Below are 18768 nucleotides of genomic sequence, written 5' to 3'. Positions count from 1 at the left end.
AATAAGAAAAGTCTCTTCCAATTTTCTACAGGATCTGTGGAAGCTAAGCACTTGACCTCCCACATCTTAGAATTCAGCTTTTGTAGAAATTCAAGATGCACTACTAAGGGGCCAATAGTTAATGGCTGATTTTTCCCCTAATGCTAACATTAAATAACATTTTTGTACTCCCAATTTATGATTAAATATTTTTTCCAACTATGCTACCATTCTCGAAAGACAATTTATTTTGTTTCAGTCCTGTTTGTCATTCCATGGCATTTTCTTCTTTCATAGAACATTTCTTAATCAATTTTCTGCACTAATAAAACTCCAAGTCTTACTCTTTTGAGAATTATCTTTGCGTTCTATAATTTTTTTGCCTTTTTACTAAACTGATCTTTTATCATTTTAAATCTTGCAGCATCTACTGTTTTAGTGAAAATGGCACTGTGATGTTACTATTGAGCAATGAGATTAATATTTTTCTAGAAGCATAAAGAAAAGAAAATAGTTACCAAGCAATTAGCTATAATTGTGTAATGACCCTGAGGTCTTCTCAAAAGAATTTTAGTCACACATACATTAATATTCCTCAGTTTTATCTAAATCTTCAATTAAATTACCTGTGATGCTTTTAGGTTTTGGAGACTCACCATCCCTTGTTTCATCATCCTCCAATGCTACAAGCTCATCTTTTCTAGAAACAAAATGAAAAAGATAAAGTGGTGCATTATTCACATACAAGTATCCACAAGATAATGGAAACAAGCATTGGACATTGGTTCTTCATTCTGATGAGTGTGTGCATTTCTTTATCACATATTTAATTATATTAAAGCTTTTTTAATACCTCCTGTATTGATGCAGTTCATTGTGTTTTAACATGCATACTGTGGGATTAGATACCAAAAAAATAAAGTTTACAAGTATTCTCAAGATACCTTATTAAAATGGATATCTTTAAATGGATTTTTGAAAAAAAATTAACAGCAATACATCTGAACCCTAGAAATGAAGGGGTTAGGATGAAGGACTTCAACAATCACTTAGTTGCAGCAACAAATTTACAGAAATTCGGATAATTCTACTATTATTGAACATAATAATTGAAAAATTGCGGCTAGTACACTCTGAATTGCTGAAATTGGCTGTCATTCAGTTAGGCAGCTGCTGAATCTCTTATCAGTTAAGCTTATAACGTTCTGGAGTTGAATTTACTAATCTACTGGGCTGTCCATAAACACAAACAAACATGTTAGCATGCAGAACAGCATGTAATTTGGAAGGCAAATAGAACATCAGCCTGTACCACAAGAAAAAAAGAGTATAAATTAGGCAGGTCTTAGGACAGCTACATTGGTATTCAATAGTATATTGCAATTCCTGAAGAAGGACCTTGGCCCGGAATGTCAGCTGTTTACTCTTTTCCATAGATGCTGCCTGACCTATTGATTTCCTCCAGAATTTTGAATGTGTTGTATTAGACTTCCAGCATCCGCAAATTTTCTCGTATTGCAAATAATGTTTGTCTCCTTATAGAAGGATGTAGTTACATTGGAGAAAAATTAAGAAAAAGTTCAAATTGATTCTTGAAAAGTTACTTGATAAGGAATAATTAAGCAAAGCTAATCTAAACAAAGTTTGAATGTCTATAACTAAGAGTCATTGTCTTAAATAAAGGGTTGTCCATTCAGGACATATGAGAAGTTTAATTCCTAAGAGGAGTGAAGACTCATCTATATTTTTCGTAACTTTTTAGCTTTCAAAGGAATCAAGTCATACAATATTGAATGGCACAACTGGTGGTGAGCGGGGTGGTGGTGAATGAACAACTACTCTTGCCTCCTTAGGTTTCTACAGAAGAAAGATCATTCTGATTATCTTTACAATCTATATTCTTTTCAATTGTAATACCGCTACAGATCTGGTACTTGTGACATCTTCATGCATGTACTCTAAATACGAGAATTTCTGAAAAAATTTTCAACCTTTTTAAAAAGTGAAAGCATATTAACTGAAATACATTTCAGATATCAAATTAGATAAATTTTGTAATTCACCCTAGAGAACCAACTTACAGATTCAAAGCATTTATAGGTGTTGAAGCTGTTGATTCAAGTTCTTTGTTTAGTCTGGAATAGTCAATTGTGGAGGTAGCTCCCTTCTCAATGTTAGCAAAAAAACGTTCTTTCTCCTCTTCTTCTTCGAGTGTATCTAGTCCAGCCCCAAGAGTGTTTACCACAGGGCCCGATGCTATAACAGGATCTAGAAATAAAACCACCTCTGTTAAAAAAACACATAGCAAACTGGATCCTACTGAACTTGTATTCAACTTGTAAATCATATTCAGTTAGGTATGATAATTAGTTCAGCAAAAATCTACTTCAATTTTCAAAAATGTATTATCTTCATTGAAGAGCTGTGATCAAAATAAAAACAGCAGCATAACATGCAGTTAGAAAATAATCTACACCTTTAATCTGCCCAATAGAAGATGGAAGATTGGGCAAAGAAGTGATAGATGGAATAGAGTGCAGGGAAGTGCATGGACAGAAGGAATAAAGGTATAGACTACTTCCTAAATGGGAAGTGAATTCAGAAATCAGAGTTGCAAAGAGACTTGGGAGTCCTAGTGCAGGACTTGCAAGTTGGGTTGGTAGTAAAGAAGACAAATACAATTTTAGTATTAATTTCCAGAGGATTAATATATAAAACAAGGATGAAATAGTGAGATTTTTTGAGAAATTGATCAGACTGCATTTAGAGTGCTGGGAGCAGGTTTTAGCCCTATATTTAAGAAAGAATATGTTAGCATTAGAGATGGTTCAGAGGTGGTTTATGAGAATGATCCTGGGAATTAAAGGGTTAATACACAAAGAGCATTTGGTGACTTTAAAACTTCTTTCACCGGAGGTTAAAAGAATGAGGGGTATCTCATGGAAACCTACTGCATATTAAAAGGCTTAGATAGAATGGAAGCGGAGATGATGCTTCCAATAGTGGGAGAGTCTAGGATCAGAGAGCAAAGGCTCAGAACACACTGGCATCCATTTAGAACAGAGATGGAGGAATTTCTTCAGCCAGATGATGATGAAACTGTGGAATTCATTATCACAGATGGCTGTGAAGACTAAATCATTGGGTATATTTAAAGCACAGGTTGATAGGTTCTTGATTAGTAAGAGTGTCAAAGGCAGAAAAATGGTTCGGCACAGCCAAGAAGGGCCAAAAGATCTGTTTCTGTGCTGTAATGTTCCATGGTTCTATGGATATGTGGAGAAGGAAGGAGGGAATTGGGTTGAGAGGAATGATAAATGGCAGAGCAGTCTTGATGTGATAATTCAACTGTGGTCATATGATCTATCATTTCAGCACTTAGCATCCTACTCCACAAGAAAAAAAGCTCCAGCCTATCCTGAAGCTCCTTATAATTTAAGCTCTTTAGTCCTTATAACATCCCTTCCAGCTTAATGACATCCATCCTGTAGATTCCTTACTAGAACTGCTCCAGATGTGGCCTCACCAATGTACTATACAGTTGTAATATGTGGTCCCAACTCTTGTACTCAATATCCTAACCAATAAAAGTAATCATGCCGAACAGTTTTTACACCAGTCTGTTAACCTCTGTTGCCATTCTCAAGGAACAATGTACTTGTACTCTTTGGTCTTTCTGTTCTACATACTTCAGAGCCATGCCATTTACTGTGAAAGTCCTGCCCGAGATTAACTTAGCAAAGTGCAACATGTCACATTTATCTAAGTTTAATTCCATCTGCCACTCTTTGGCCCATTTTCCCAGGTCTTCTAGATCCAGGTGCAACCTTACTTAACCTTATTCACCGTCCACAATGTTAACTGTAAACTTATTAACTATGCCAATTGCACTCTCATCCAGATCATTAATATATATGACAACAGTGAAACCACTGATCCCTGAGGCACACTGCTAGTCACAGGGCTCTAATCTGAAAAACAACCTTCCATTATCACTCTCCAACTCCTTCTATCAAACTAATTGTAAATCCAGTTGGTTAGCTCACCTTGGACTTCCGATTAAGCAGGATGTTATCAAAGCACTTGCCAAAGTTCTTGTACACAATGTCTACCATCCTGACTTGTCAATAATCTTGGTCACCTTCTCAAAAAAACCTCAGTCAAATTCAGAAAGCTGTATTGACTATTCCTAATCAGTTTTTATCTTTGCAAATGTAGGTGGGTTCTTTCTCTCAATATCCTATCCAGTAACTTTCCCACCACAGATGTTAAGAGTCACTGCTCTGTGGTTACCTGGTTTGTCTCTGATCCATTTCTTAAATAAAAGCACATTAGCAACCCTCCAGTCTTCTAGAACCTCACACATGACTAACGATGATAAAAATAAATCTGCTATGTTCAAACAATTTCTTTTCTACCTTCCCATAATATGCTAGCATACACTGGGTCATGACCCAGGGACTTGTCCATCTTAATGCACTTGAAGACCAGTATCTCCTGACTTGTAAATGAATAGGATGCAAGACATCAGGATTCTCTTCCCTGAATTCCCCAGCTTCCCTGAATTTCTCAATGGTAAATATCGATGAGAAATATTCGCAAGAACTTCGCTATCTCCTGTGGTTCCTTTTATATTGCAAATATAAAACTGTTTTAACTGTCACCGCATATTAGATCAATCCTTTTATTAAAGCACTTTTTAAATAAAACAAACTCTAGTAGAATCTGTTGTCAAGGAAACAGATTTACTACTTTTTCTTACTTGTTAAGCTGAAGAGAAATTTTGTGTCAACGACCATTCATCAGAAATACACAAGGCTAGGAAATAAGCATGCAAAAAAATGGGAGGTGAAAAGAACAAAGAGAACATCTGGAGTAAGATAGAGATGAAGGAATGTTATGGTGCAAATGGTGGTAAGTTTGGTGAGAAAATAATGAAGGCTTGTTTACTGCAGATGACCCACCTGTACAAGATGTAAAAAGATGATGAATGAAGGTGGGGGGGAAAAAAGAGGAAGAAAGAAAGAAAGAAAAAAATTTTGAAAATATCCAACAGGTCAACTAGGATCTGCATGGAGACGAGAACCATGTTAGCTTTACAGGTTGGTGACCATTCATAAGGAATGGCCAGTTTTCATACAAACTATAAAGGCTGGTTATCTGTATCTTCTGATTGCAATGCTACAATCCCAGAATTGCACAACAGAGAAACAAAGCCCTCAGATCCATGACTGTAATGCTTAACTGTGTGTAATGTTTCCATTTGTGTATATTAGGCTCGTATCCCTCTAAGTTTTCAAATGACTTTTAAACATTATAGTTGTTTCTACCTCCACCAATTTCTCTTGTAACTACTCACCATCCTGCATGAAAAAAACCTTCAGATCTCCTTTAAATCTCTCCCCCCCCCCCCCCTTCACTTAGAATCTTTTCTTTCAAAAGCAAGGGAATATTGAAGTGAAGGTCATAAATTTATGAGCGGAATCTTATAATTCCTTGCATAGTTTAATAAACCTCAGTAAGGTAACCCTTCAGCCTCCTACAAGAAAATAAATCCAGCCTTTTCAACCTTTCCTTATAATAACAGCCCTTTACTCCAGGCAACATCCTGGCAAATATTTTCTGTACTCTCTCTATTGGTACTACATCATTCTTGTAGTGCGGCAAGCAGAACTGTGCACAATACTTTAGGTGCAGCCCCACCAAAGTTCAGTTCAGCTCAACATGACATTCCAATTCTTATACTCAGATCCTCAGCCAATGAAGTCAAGCATATAAAATGCCTTTTCACTATCCTATCCACCTGAGCCAACACTTTAGGGAAGTATGGATTTGAACTTCGTGGTCTCTCAAGTAACACATACAAGGTGCTTGAGGAACTCAGCAGGCCAAGCAGTGTCTATGGAAAAGAGGTAAACATTCAATGTTTTGGGCTGAAACCCAAATCAGGATCTTCACCAATAACTTTAACAATTTTCCTATCATTGGCAAACTTGCTAATCAATCTATCTACCTTCTAAAGCATTTATATACATTGGAAAACAACTAGTTTTAATGCTTATTCTCCACTGCCGTTTCTACACAAAGGAACACTGCCTACCCTCCAGTCTTCTGCATCTCACCTGTGGGAAACAAAATTTCCAAGACTTCCGAACCCCAGAAATCCCCTTCCTTGTCTCCTTTAGCAAACTTGGGGAGATCCCATCACTCTCCAATATGTCTAACACTTCCTCTTCCCAGATATTTACGTACTCCTGAATATCCACAAATCCCTCCCTCAATTCTCCAGCCTACACATCCCTCCTCTTAGTAAACTCCAATGAAAAGTATTCATTTAAAATTTCACTCATAGACCCATCTAGTCCACAACAAACTACAACCCAGTGGCTATGAATGGCCAGTTAGAGAATTAAATGCTGTTCCTCATTCTCACACAGGGCTTCATTGAAACAATGCAAGATGCCAATAGGAGTGGTCAGAGTGAAATAAAATATTCTGTACTTCACAGGTCCTGGAGTGTTTTCTTTTCTCAATCCCTTTGTTTCTCATTCATTGCCTTCAGGCAGATTACTTACAATTAATAAACTATTGCCATTTCTTCTCAGCTGGCAAATCCACTATTTACATTAGAATTGCTTTTGATTTCTATTCTATTATTAATATAGTCGGAATTGATTTGGTTTCCAATTATTCAAATAATGCATTAATTAAGTAACAGATCATAAAACGGTCTACTGCATTCTCTATCTGCAGAATCAATGGACATTTTCTCACTTTCTTATTCCAATTCCACACAGAAAATACTTCATACCATTTGGTTCCAAACTGTCTTTGCTGATGGATACAGATGTCCTCTCATCACCCTGAGGCAAAACTTTCTCCTCTTGTTGAACTTCTTCAGCCTCTGGAATTGACCCTGGAAATCTCTGGGATTTGAGAAAGCTCTGACTGGTTGGCAGCATGTCTGGCATTTTGCCAAGAAAAAGTGAAAATATTTTGTTTAACTTGAAGTGACCATATTTCTTCAGTGTACAACCATTGCAAATATTACTCAAGCAAAGCAAATCTTCAAGAGAAACTACAAACAGTGGAGAAGCAAAAGGAGTCCCTTATGTACACAGGCACAAATATTAAAGCACAGATACAAAAGATTATCAAAACAAACTGAATTTTAGCCTCTACCACATGGGAGTTGAAATATAAAAGTGAAGAAAGAATGCTGCAGTTGCAGATAGAAACCTTCTGTCTGCAATACTGCATTCATTGTAAGTACTCAGGAAAGATACATTAACCTCAATGCACTTTTAGCAGACTTGTCAAAATAGTACTAGGACATACAGGGTTAATTATAAAGGAAAGTTAATCTGTTTTCTTGAGCTGAAACATTCAGAGATTATCTAATTTAGGTCTGTTGATCATTTCCTCATCACCTTTGCCAATTTCAGCTAACTCAACTCAGCAATTTCAACTGCCCCTTGGCAATTGAACCCAAGATTTCTATTAGCTTCCTTGGGAAAAAGAAATCCTCTCAAAATTCTGCTGAGCTCTGATACTTTTGTTCTCACCTGTTCCTACCAGAAGAAACACTGTTTCTTGTCTAGGGAATCCACTAATCAATTTAGATACATAAATAAAAATAAAATAATCAAACATAACAGAACATTCAAAATCAAAATAGTGGTTATTAATAAGGAATAAATATCAAATTTTGAAGAGGTCTTTGAAACACACAGAATTATACATAAATGAAGCAGAAAGACAGGTTCAAACTAGAGATTTTTCAAGGACTTTGCCAACTAGCTACTCCTTGGAAAACTCTCTAATACACAGACAGCAATATGTAGAATATGGGTATGCTTTATCAGAAGTGCTGATCTCACTGTGTCCATGAACTTATTATTCAATAAGCTATTGAGTCAAGGTCCATATACACTTCAGGTCTATCCCCTAATGTCATGCCAGCTGCAGCAAGCACACCTAACTTTGCCCATTAATTTGAATGGGTTCACTGGCTTGCATTTTAAAAAGGTGTTTAGACAGTTGTTTTCTTAATTCCAGTAAACATTTATGCTTTAATTAATAAATGATTCATGTATTTTTAAAATGTGATTTTTAAAAATATTTTTATCTTCAACTAAAAAGAACTCAACTGTTGTCAAAGTTCTCTGATAATTAAAGATACTAGAAAATCCTCCTGACTACATGAGCTGCTGTCAGTCAAGTCTGTGTGATGAGCCTCAGCTCTCCGTATCTTTGTAGCCACTTATATTCCACAGCACCACACAAAAGGCCCCAAGGATGATTCTGACAATAAATCCATGTCTGGATCTGAGACTTGGCTACTTGTATTCCCATAGCTATTTGAATGGACTATACCCTTCCTTAATAATTTATTGGCTCTAAATACATTTTGGAAATGCTAAAAAATGCCATACAAGTCTTAGATCTACCCTGCTTCCTCAGTAAATGTTGTTATGAGTGTCTATATTTCTAGGGAAGTATAGTTTAACCACTATTGAGAGAACTTATTGCTTACCGCTCACTGGTTCCACAGTACATTTATGATATTATATAATAAAACAAATACCCTCATGAGAACCTGGGCTTTGTGACTGTACATTTCCATCATGCTCTTCACCAATTCCTTTCTTCACTGTTTCAATACCAGCATCAACTACAGCCGGCTGCCTTTTCAGTTTGACAAACCTCCTCAGAGGAGGTTCTTGGATGGAGAAGATAAGAAACGTGCCCAGAGATTCAAATAGTACAAAAGAGAAGCAGACAAAAGAAAGCAAGTTAAAAGATAAGCAATAGGAAAACAGAATGATAAAAGGCTTGATTCAAATAATAAAAAATGGAAATTTTAAATAATTACAGTATACTGTACATACACTGGAGAACAGTATCTAGAGGTTTCCATGTCATGATGTTGTGCTACCCTCCTGTGGCCAAACTTCAAAGAACCGACATCATACTTCTGTTGCAAAAGAAAAGGCTGGTACTTACGTCCTTCATCAGAATCATCATCATTAATCCACCATGGTTTTGTATCCTTTTCAGTTCCCTTCCTATTATGCTGCCCCAGTGAACTCAGAACACTGGATTTTGGTGAATTTGCTAGGTCAATAGACTCATCTGAAACAGACTGGAATATGTGTACACTGATCAGTACAAGAAAAAAGGTCAGAGTAATCAAGAACTGAAGTATTAATAGTTTTCACATTTGTAAATGTAGAACACCACCATGCATTGAACAAACAATTTTAAGTTTAATGAAACAAATTTTTCAACTGAATAAGATTTTTGACAAACATTTCATTTTTCAATACCCTATGTGCATAGATAGTTTGAAATTTGTAAATATCCAATGATAACTTGTTAAAAACATTGAGCAAATATCAGCATTTCCAATCTTGAAAGTTGGAATTTTCAATGACACCTATTTTTGAAAGAAATTCTAAATTTGTTAGAAGGAAATTAATTTGAAACTTAACAATAGATTTGAGAGTGAAGTTTAAGTACATGTGGTTGTGTTAGTTATTAACTAGTCACTCATTGAATATATCAAGTTCTGTTGTAGCCCCTTTGATTTCAAATAGTAATTTTCTCTTTTCACAGATGCTGACTAACTTGTTGTGTGATTTCATTACTTTCTAGTCTTTTTTTTGCTGTAACTTATTTGAAGTCTCAACCAATTAAAATAATATTTGCAAGACTAAGAAATGTTGCAGGGTAAATTTCAATTCCTTCTACTTCAAATAATTATTAGTGAGCTTCAAGGGATAGAAAATTGGATTAAAAAAATGTGGGGAAAAATGGGGAAGGACCACTAGAATGGGTGCAGGGTACTTAAAGAAATGAGGATGAAGAAGGGCAGGAAATGGCACTGGCAGACAAAATTATGTAAAATAACAAAGAATTTTAGAGAATATTCAATGAAAGTACCATCCGTTTGGGATCAAAGAGGCAAGATACCAAGAGCCATGCAGTTTGTAGACTTCAGACAGATCTTTGACAAGCTCCCATGTGGAGGCTAGTCCAAAGGTGAGAGCTCATGGGCTCTAGGGAAAGATGATAAATTGGTATTATTAGTAGGGTACAGAGTGATTTGCAAGAATAATTTTGTGATTCCAAAACCATGACAAGTGATGTATTAAGGAATCATTGTTGGGTCCATTTTAATGAACAATTTGGTTGTAAATGTAAAAGTTAGAACATAATTTACTGGCAAATCATAATTATTTATGAACTGAAGAATTAATTAACAGTCAGCTAATTATGAGCATGAAGGGCAATTGAGAAAAAAATTAGTGATGTCTTTTCAGAATAGCAGGTTTGCTTTCCTAATAGGAGACTAATAAACCAGATTTCTTTTCACAACAAGCAAGATTAATACTACTGGAACTAGTTTCTTTTTAAGTTCCTGATTGTTATAATGATTTGAAGTTGAAATCTTCATGCCTCATGTTCTGAACCAACAGCCCAGAGTTCTGGATATTAGACCAGTAACATCATGCTACCCATTCCCATGGACAGTTGGAAAAAGGAAAATAAATCAAATACAGTTACAAACATATAAAATAGCTGTAGCATGGTATAAAATAACAGATTATACACAAGTCCTAGAAGTAAATTTCTTACAATTACTTGATCATGGTACCAACTACCTCAGAACTTTCTCCTGCAGGTGCCACTTGAGACCAGACAATTGTAAACTTTAATTTTGAAAGTGCTTTTTTAAAGAGAGTATTAAGATATATAGATAAATTCTTATGTAATTTTATCCAGTGCACTGTTGTAACCATTTTCCCCGTCAACCACAGATCTAAACTATGCCCCAGGTGCTAACTAATTTTCCTGTACACTATCAGAATCTGTTGCTTTCCTTATTGTTATCATGACAAATTTCTTAACTAGTCATTTACACTCCTGCAGTTTACTGTTAGCATAAAAATCATGCATATCACAAAACACAAATTATTTTCCATTATCTGTAAAAAACCATTTAAAATCATAAATATTTCTGATATTATACCTCTTTCAAGAATTGTTCAAACTGCTCTTCTATTTCTTCTTTGGTGAGTTTACGACTCATGATTTATGTTAGATGATTCTTCAGATAGGTACTCTAGAATAACACAGAACAGGCGTCAGTTGAAGAATGTAGCCAATGTTTTTAAGAATGTTTTACAGATTAGCTGCCAGTTTGTGTGGCTGTTGTTTGCTAGAACATTTCTTGCTTATAATATGTGATAGTTGCTTGCATAAACACATTATGGGAAATCTGCATTACAAACAATTCAGTCAATGTGAAAAGGGTGTTTAGGGGTTAGAAACTTTCAGACTCACAAGAACAATTTTACATTTCCCCCCTCCCAAGGGTGTTTTTATTAGCCATAAATTGATTTTATTACAGCAGGCTAAATAATAACTCCTGATGAAAGATCTCGGCCTGAAAAGTTGACTGCTGTTTTCGTGGGTACTGCCTGGCCTGCTGAGTTCCTCCAGTGTTTTATGTGAAATTCTGCATTTTACATTAATTAAGAATATCAACAGAAGTTGTATTTTATTTGTGGATACAATAGGGTCTTTTATGAGACTCTTAGAAAGGTACATGGAGCTTAGAAAAATAAAGGGCTATGTGGTAGGTAAATTCTAGGCAGTTTCTAGAGTAGATTACATGGTCGGCTGTAATGTTCTAGAAGTAATTGATTGTCGATTTCCAAATTAATTCTATTAAATGGTCACCCCAGCTGAACTGGTAGCTTCCTTGATTAGTCTGAGGTCACATGTAAACAATTTATGTAAAACCCCTCCCCAGTCTTGTTTTAACCGTGAGTTTTTTTCACGTCAATTTCCAAAGTACCGGTAACTCTTTTAAATAGCATTCTGCATTGAAACTGGCAGTCAGTGCCCTTAAGAAACAAAGCGTCTGATTATTGCAAAAGCTAGTTTCCAATCAAAATCCAGCCCACGTAAATGAAATACTCTTCCTGAATTCATTAACCTTGAACAAGTCGCCCAAGTCTAGTACAGGCTGAAAACATGGTACTGATAAAAAGGGAAATGGCTTTCAGACACAGCCAGTTTATCCATGTATTTGTTTATCAAGGTATATTGGGGAACCCAAATGAAAAATTGCAATCCATGTAGCAGGTTCCCAGCTGTCAATACTGAAGACATTGCGCTGCACTATCAAAGTAAAATGTGCTAGAGGGTGATTGCAAGCTCTATGTACATCAATTTAAAACTTCACGTCATAGCTTATCTGTTGGTGAAAAGATGTCTGCAGCTTTCCAACCTCCCCTCGGGGCAACAAAAAAAAGGTATATACTATCAAACTCACGAATTGTGGATAATGAAATAAGGGCTGTCTCCCCCCACCCCCGGGATGCAAGAGGGCTGGAGGAACCACCCTACTCCCCACGGCGTTCAAAGGTCGCTCCCCTTGCCACACTCCCCCCGTACCCCCGCAAGATTCGAGGGATCACTTCCCCTGCTTCGTTGAGCATTTAAGCATCTTTATTTTATCCAAAGTATCGTCTTCCTGCGGAACTTGAAAGCTCGCTCTCTTTCCTACAGATTTTACTGAGCCTCTCTCTGATGCATTGTGAGACCTCCTGCCTTATTCCTCTGTGCCCCGTCGCTTCCGAGGTTGTACCAGCACCAGCGGCGGTGCGGCCGGCCTCTCGCCCCGCCTGCGATTGGCTGTCCAGCGGGCCCCTTTCTCCAGAGCCCGCGCGTCCGGCCCGCCGTGAATGACAGGAAGCTTCATGAGAACGAAGGGGCGGCGGTGCAATGTGAATTGACAGGGGCTGCCAGCCACTCTGGACCCAGAGTTTGCCCGCAATTGGCCTCGCTGCATCAATCGCCGCTTACGGGAGGCGGGATTATTTCTGAGACACAAGAGCAACAAATAATGCCCAGCGGGTCAAGCAACATCTATGGGGCGGAGATGTTTCGGGTCAAAATCCTACACCCCACCCTCCAAACCTCTTCAATTCCCATCGCAGTCACCATGGTGCATCCAGTTTTCAGTTTCAACTGCCAACTTTGTTATTTCAGAGTAAAGGAGTATTATTGTCCGCTTACCCTAAGAGGCAGCCACGTGAACGCCGGAGGTGGCTGGCTACCTGCGGGCGTGGATGAATTTAGGCCACGCCGATGGGCGTTGCAAGGCAACAAGACGCCGGAGCAGACGGAAGCCGCCACGGGCCGGACTCAGCTCACGGATTGTATTCAGTGATTGAGATCGAAACGACAACGTTCGCACTAAGGATGAAGACAGACATCACGAGTACACTCGTTCTACTTTGTAATGTAACCATCAGACCTAACTCATGAGTTCAATTTAAGCTAATCAAATTCTCCCTGAACATGATCCACGTCTGTTCCCTGCCTGTCCATCTGTCTTGTCTGAAAACCCCTTAATAAGCGATGTTACAGTATTGTATCTGCCTCCATCACTTCCCTTGGCAGTATGTTCCAGACAATTTTATGTGTAAAGAATCTTGCCTCGTAAATTTCTATTGATCTTTCTCCTCTCACCTTACAGCTATGCCTTCTACTATTTGCCATTTCCCACCTGGAGGAAAATATTCTATCTAGCTTATCTATGTCTGTCATTATATATTCTAACAGGTCATCACTCGTGCTCCAGAGAAAATTAACTTTGTCTATCCTCTTCTCATAGTTAATATACATCCATCAACTTATAATTAATACTCCCAAACACCCCAGTGAATCTCTTCTGCATCTCCACTAAAGCCTTTTAGTGCAGTGACCAGAACGGCACTTAACACTCCAGAGGTGGCCTCACCAACATTTTATGCAGTTTCATGACTGAATTATTCAGGGCATTCTCTACCACCCTCACCAACTGTGTTGCAGCTATGGACTTGTATCCCAAAATCTCTGTACATCTGTGCTCCTGAGGATCCTGTAATTTACTATATACTTTCTTCTTGCATTTAATCTCCAAAATGCATTATGTCATTTGTCTGGATTAAATTTCATCTATTATTTGTCTGCCTAAATTACTGTATCCTTCGACAACCTACCTTAGATGATGGAATTGATGGCTTTGTTGCAAAGTTTGCAGACCAAATGAAGATACGTAGGTGGAGGGGCAGGTAAGTTTGAGGAAGTAAACAGGCTACAGAAGGACAGTGTCTGGAAGAGTATGGTCATGCACTTCGGTAGAGAAATGAAAGGGTTGACTATTTTCTAAATGGAGAGAAAATACAAAAAAACTGAGGTGCAAAGGGACTTGGGCATCCTTGTGCAGGATTCCCTAAAGGTTAATTTGCAGGTTGAGTATGTGGTGAGGAATGCAAATGCAATATTAGCATTCATTTCAAGAGGTCTGGAATATAAAAGCAAGGATGTAATGCTGAAACTTTATAAAGCACTGGTGATGATCACTTAGAATATTGTGAGCAGGTTTGAGCCCCTTATCTTAGAAAGGGTGTGCTGAAACTGGAGAAAGTTCAAAGGAAGTTCACAAAAATGATTCCCGGATTGAATGGCTTATCATATGTAAAGTGCTTCATGACTCTGCAACTGTATTCACTGGAACTCAGAATACTGAGGAGTGACTTCATTGAAACCTATCGAATCGTGACAGGTCTTGATAGAGTGGATGTGGAGAGGCTGTTTCCTATGGTGGGAGAGTCTAAGACAAGAGGACACAGCCCCCGAACAAAGAGGTGTTCTTTTTGAGTGGAGACAAGGAGGAATTTATTTTGCCAGAGAGTAGTGCATCTGTGGAATTCTTTGCCACAGGTAGCTGTGGAGGCCAAGCCTTCATGTATAATTAAGACAGAGATTGATGGAATATTGATTGTTCAGGGCATGAAGGAACACAAGGGGAAGGCAAGAGATTGGGGCTGAGAGAAAAACTGGATCAGCCATGATGAAATGGCAGAAAGACTCAATGGGCAAAATGGCCTAATTCTGCTCCTATGTCTTATGGTCTATCCCCAACTCCATCAACTTCCGCATTATTTGCAAAATTTGATTATCTATGTTTTAAAACAGATCATTAACATATACTTGAAGAACACCACTGGTCACATACTTCCAGTCAGAAAAACACCGCCTCCCATTGTCTCTAAAGATGATCAAAGATGTTCCTTGGAATAATATTCTGTAAAGGATAGGTGATGCAGAATGGTCCAACTAAAATGAAAAAAGTGACCAGACCCATCTTTCATACCTTAGCACTTGACATTTGCATACCCAGATTCTACAACAACATGAAGCAGTGATAAACATCACCACCTTAATGGCTTATCTGATGGTATGTGCGTTGAGGTTCCTCAAACTCACTTCACTTTTGTTCACCAGATGACAATGCAACAACACCTCATGTCTGATAATCAGGTTCCTTTCCAAGATTAGAGTGAACACTGTTGTCAGTTTAGCAGTACCTACAAAATGCTGGAGGAACTTAGCATATCAGATAGCATCTGTGGAAATGAATCAACACTTGACCTTTCATCAGGACCAGAAAGGAAAGGGGAAGAAGCCAGAATGAGAAACTGAGGGGAGAAGAAGGAGGTGACAGGTGAAGCCAAATAGGTGGGGAAGGGGTATAAAGTAAGAAGTTGAGAGGTGATAGGTGGAAAAGATAAAGGGCTGGAGACAAAGGAATCTGATAGGAGAGGAGAGTGGGCCATGGGAGAGTGGGAAGGATGATGGGAACCAGGGAGAGGTGATAGGCAGGTAAGGAGCAGAAGAATCAGAGTCAGGTTTATTATCACCTGCATGTGACGTGAAATTTGTTAACTTAGCAACAGCAGTTCAATACAATACATAATCTAGCAGAGAGAGAAAAAATAACAATAAATAAATTAAAACATAATAATAAATAAACAAGAAGAGGGAAGGGGGGAAATTATGTGAGATTGTAGAAATTGATGTTTATGCCATCAAGTTGGAGGCTACCAGGACAGATTATAAGATGTTGCTCCTCCAAACTGAGAGTGGCTTCCTTGTGGCAGTAGAAGAGGCCATAGATTGATATGTCGGAATGGGAATGGGGATCGGATTTAAAATACTTGGCCACCGGGAATTCCTACTCTCTGCAAATGGAGCAAAGGTGCTTGACAAAGCGATCCCTCAATCCATGTCGCGTCTCACCAACATAGAGGAGGCCGCTTCGGGAGCACTGAATGCAGTAGTCAACCCCAGCAGGTTTGCGGGTGAAGTATTGCCTCACCTAAAAGGACTGTTTGGGGCCCTGGATGAAGGTGAGGAAATAGGTGAATGGGCAGGTGCAGCACTTCTGCTTGCAAGGATAAATGCCTGGAAAGAAATTAGTGGGTAGGGACAACTGGACAAGGGAATTACAGAGGGAGTGATCCTGCAGAAAGCGGAGAGTAGTGGGGGAGGTAAAGATGTGTCTGGTGGTGGGATCCCATTAAAGATGACAGAAGTTATGGAGAGTGATACCTCACGCAGTACCTCATGGTGTAGGAGTTGAGCTTCATCCCATTTTACCGCTGCCTTAATGGGATGGAGGTCCTCGTGTCAAAAACTTCTTTGAGGTTTGCCAGTTTAGCAGCTTTGTCTTCTTTGCTCACCTGAACACTAGGAGAAATTTACAGTAGCCCAATTAACATGCCATCCCACACCAAACAGAGTTAATTGTGGAAAACACACGCTAGCACAGGATAAAGTGCAAACTCCACACAGAAAACCCTCCAGGTCAGAATTAAACTCTGGGTTTAGACATGCTATCTCATAGGTCTTTGATGCTGTGAGATATCATGTCTAATAGATGTGCCACTGTGCTGCCAATGGCCTTGGGAGATATGTTGTATGGGATTTTTGTGCTCTTCCTTCTATCCTTGCTACTTGTAGATGCGAGCAATGATTCTCCTCGTGAGACATGCTGTCAACTAGAGGCATAGCACTCTCTACCATAGGCAAACCCAGCCCCACAGAACCAAGTGACTGGCAAACATATTGCTGCCAGGAGCTTTACTTGTCTCAAAGTTTCAGGCCCATCTTGTCAGTCCATCCAGGTACACACTCTTCCACTTGTTGTCATGCAAAACCTCTGAGATAGAAGACAGGAAGTTCTGTGAAGCTCTTCCTTATGTTATATAATCCAGCACGGAAGCATGTGCAGATCCTTAATATGTAAGGCTATGTACATACTAGTGTGCACTTCTCTTTCTTAAAGCTGTTTATCATGGAATTTTCTCTTTAGAACTTAAGAAAGAATTCAAGGCTTGGCCCACTCTGCTCCACAAAGCTGTCTCTGGCCTCCCTGCAACTCGGACCCCTCTGTTCCATGATCAAACCCCGCTTCCTCCCCTGCAGAGCCCCGCTGCAACCCAGGCTGCCCACAGATAGCCCCGCCCCCCCCCCCCCCACTTCACCTGTCTCAATGGAAGAAGGGCCAGGAGTCTCATAGTCTCTTCCTCAATCGCAGGGGAGTTAGCGAAAGGCAGCATATACCACACATCCATGTCCTCATCCTCCGAATCAGTATCCCTCAGGGGTGAGGGCCGGCCTAACCGCGCCTGTTGGAGACCCAGTAGTCACCCCGCATTTCCGAAGAGTCCTCTTACTAGGTGTAGGCTCCAAGTCGGACTCTGGGTCTACCTGCACCTCTTGTCCCAGGGCAACAGGTGGTTTCGATGGAGAATCTTGACAGGCCCACTCCCATCCTCTGGTTTCATCCGGAAAACCGGTCCGTTTGGCATCTGACCACATAGGGTGTAGCCGCCCAGTGGTCAGCCAATTTATACTTTCCAGGTAGCCCCAATTTCCTTATGAGGATTCTGTCTCCTGGCAGGAGTTGGGAGAACCTCACCTTTTGATCATACCTTCTCTTATTTCCTTGATTCTGCTGGGCAACCGCGACCCCAGCTAATTCATAAGCCCTTTTCAACTCTCTTCGCATGTCAGACACATACTTCAGATAATTCTTCAGGGGTAAGTAACCCTCATCAGTCCCAGAACAAAGGTCAATGGGCAACCTCGCCTCGCGCCCAAACATCAGAGAGCATGACGAGTACCCAGTAGCTTCATTTCGTATACAATTATAACTGAACCAGATGCCCAATATGTTGACTCCACCTGCTCTTCTTGCTGATCTCCAGGTTCCCGAGCATGTCTAGCAAGGTCTGGTTAAACCTCTCAGGCTGGGGATCGCCCTGTGGGTTATAGGGTGTGGTCCTCGACTTCTCAACTCCAAGCATGCCCAGTAACTCACAGATGAGTCTGCTCTCGAAACCCTGTCCCTGATCACTATGTATTTGCCTGGGAAGGCCATAATAAATGAAATACTTCTTCCATAACACCTTTTCCACCGTGGACACCCTCTGGTCCTTGGAAGGAAAAGCCTGAGCATATCTGGTGTAGTGGTCCATGATGACTAAGACATTCACTGTGTGACTGGCATCAGGTTCTATTGACAGGAAATCCATACACACCAGTCCAGAGGCCCTGCACTCTGCAAGTGGGACAAGGGAGCTGCCCGCATAGGCAGTGTCTTCCGCCGTACACATCGAATGCACGACTTGCAGTATTCTTTGAACTCAGACTTCATTCGGGGCCAGTAAAACAGGTCTCTGAGCAATCCATAGGTCTTTTCCACCCCCAAATGCCCAGAATCATCATAAAGTGATTTCAATACCATCCTCCGACACTTCTCGGGCAGAACCAGCTGGCAATGCCGGGGTCGGTCCGGGGGTGGTGTGACCCAGTATACAGTCTGGTGCTTCAACTCCAACCTAGTCCATTCTCGTAGTAATGGAGGCACCGATGTGTGTT

The 18768-nt window shown here is 39.5% G+C and overlaps 1 protein-coding gene across 7 annotated transcripts in view; it reads right to left on the bottom strand.

Annotated features, from left to right (window-relative positions):
- Window positions 1-13128, bottom strand: part of cep162 (centrosomal protein 162) — a 107201-nt gene extending 94073 nt beyond the window's left edge. Inside the window, exons 1-7 of one of the 7 annotated variants that reach the window (XM_073056452.1) lie at window positions 13072-13128; window positions 11015-11107; window positions 8986-9124; window positions 8567-8701; window positions 6791-6943; window positions 2061-2247; window positions 606-679 (exon numbers count right to left, since the gene is read on the bottom strand). In XM_073056452.1, coding sequence (XP_072912553.1) covers window positions 606-679; window positions 2061-2247; window positions 6791-6943; window positions 8567-8701; window positions 8986-9124; window positions 11015-11074 — 748 coding nt within the window. In that variant the 5' untranslated portion in view covers window positions 11075-11107; window positions 13072-13128. Of the gene's footprint in view, window positions 1-605; window positions 680-2060; window positions 2248-6790; window positions 6944-8566; window positions 8702-8985; window positions 9125-11014; window positions 11108-12447; window positions 12570-12596; window positions 12750-13071 lie in introns of those variants that run through there. The other 6 variants (XM_073056453.1, XM_073056454.1, XM_073056451.1 and 3 more) reach the window with 6 other exon arrangements.
- Window positions 13129-18768: the final 5640 nt, after the last annotated feature.

This window comes from Hemitrygon akajei, chromosome 9 (assembly GCF_048418815.1).
Source record: "Hemitrygon akajei chromosome 9, sHemAka1.3, whole genome shotgun sequence".
NCBI classification, from domain to species: domain Eukaryota; kingdom Metazoa; phylum Chordata; class Chondrichthyes; order Myliobatiformes; family Dasyatidae; genus Hemitrygon; species Hemitrygon akajei.
The sequence above is the reverse complement of the archived record's forward strand: the minus strand, read 5'-3'. Positions and strand labels throughout refer to the sequence as shown.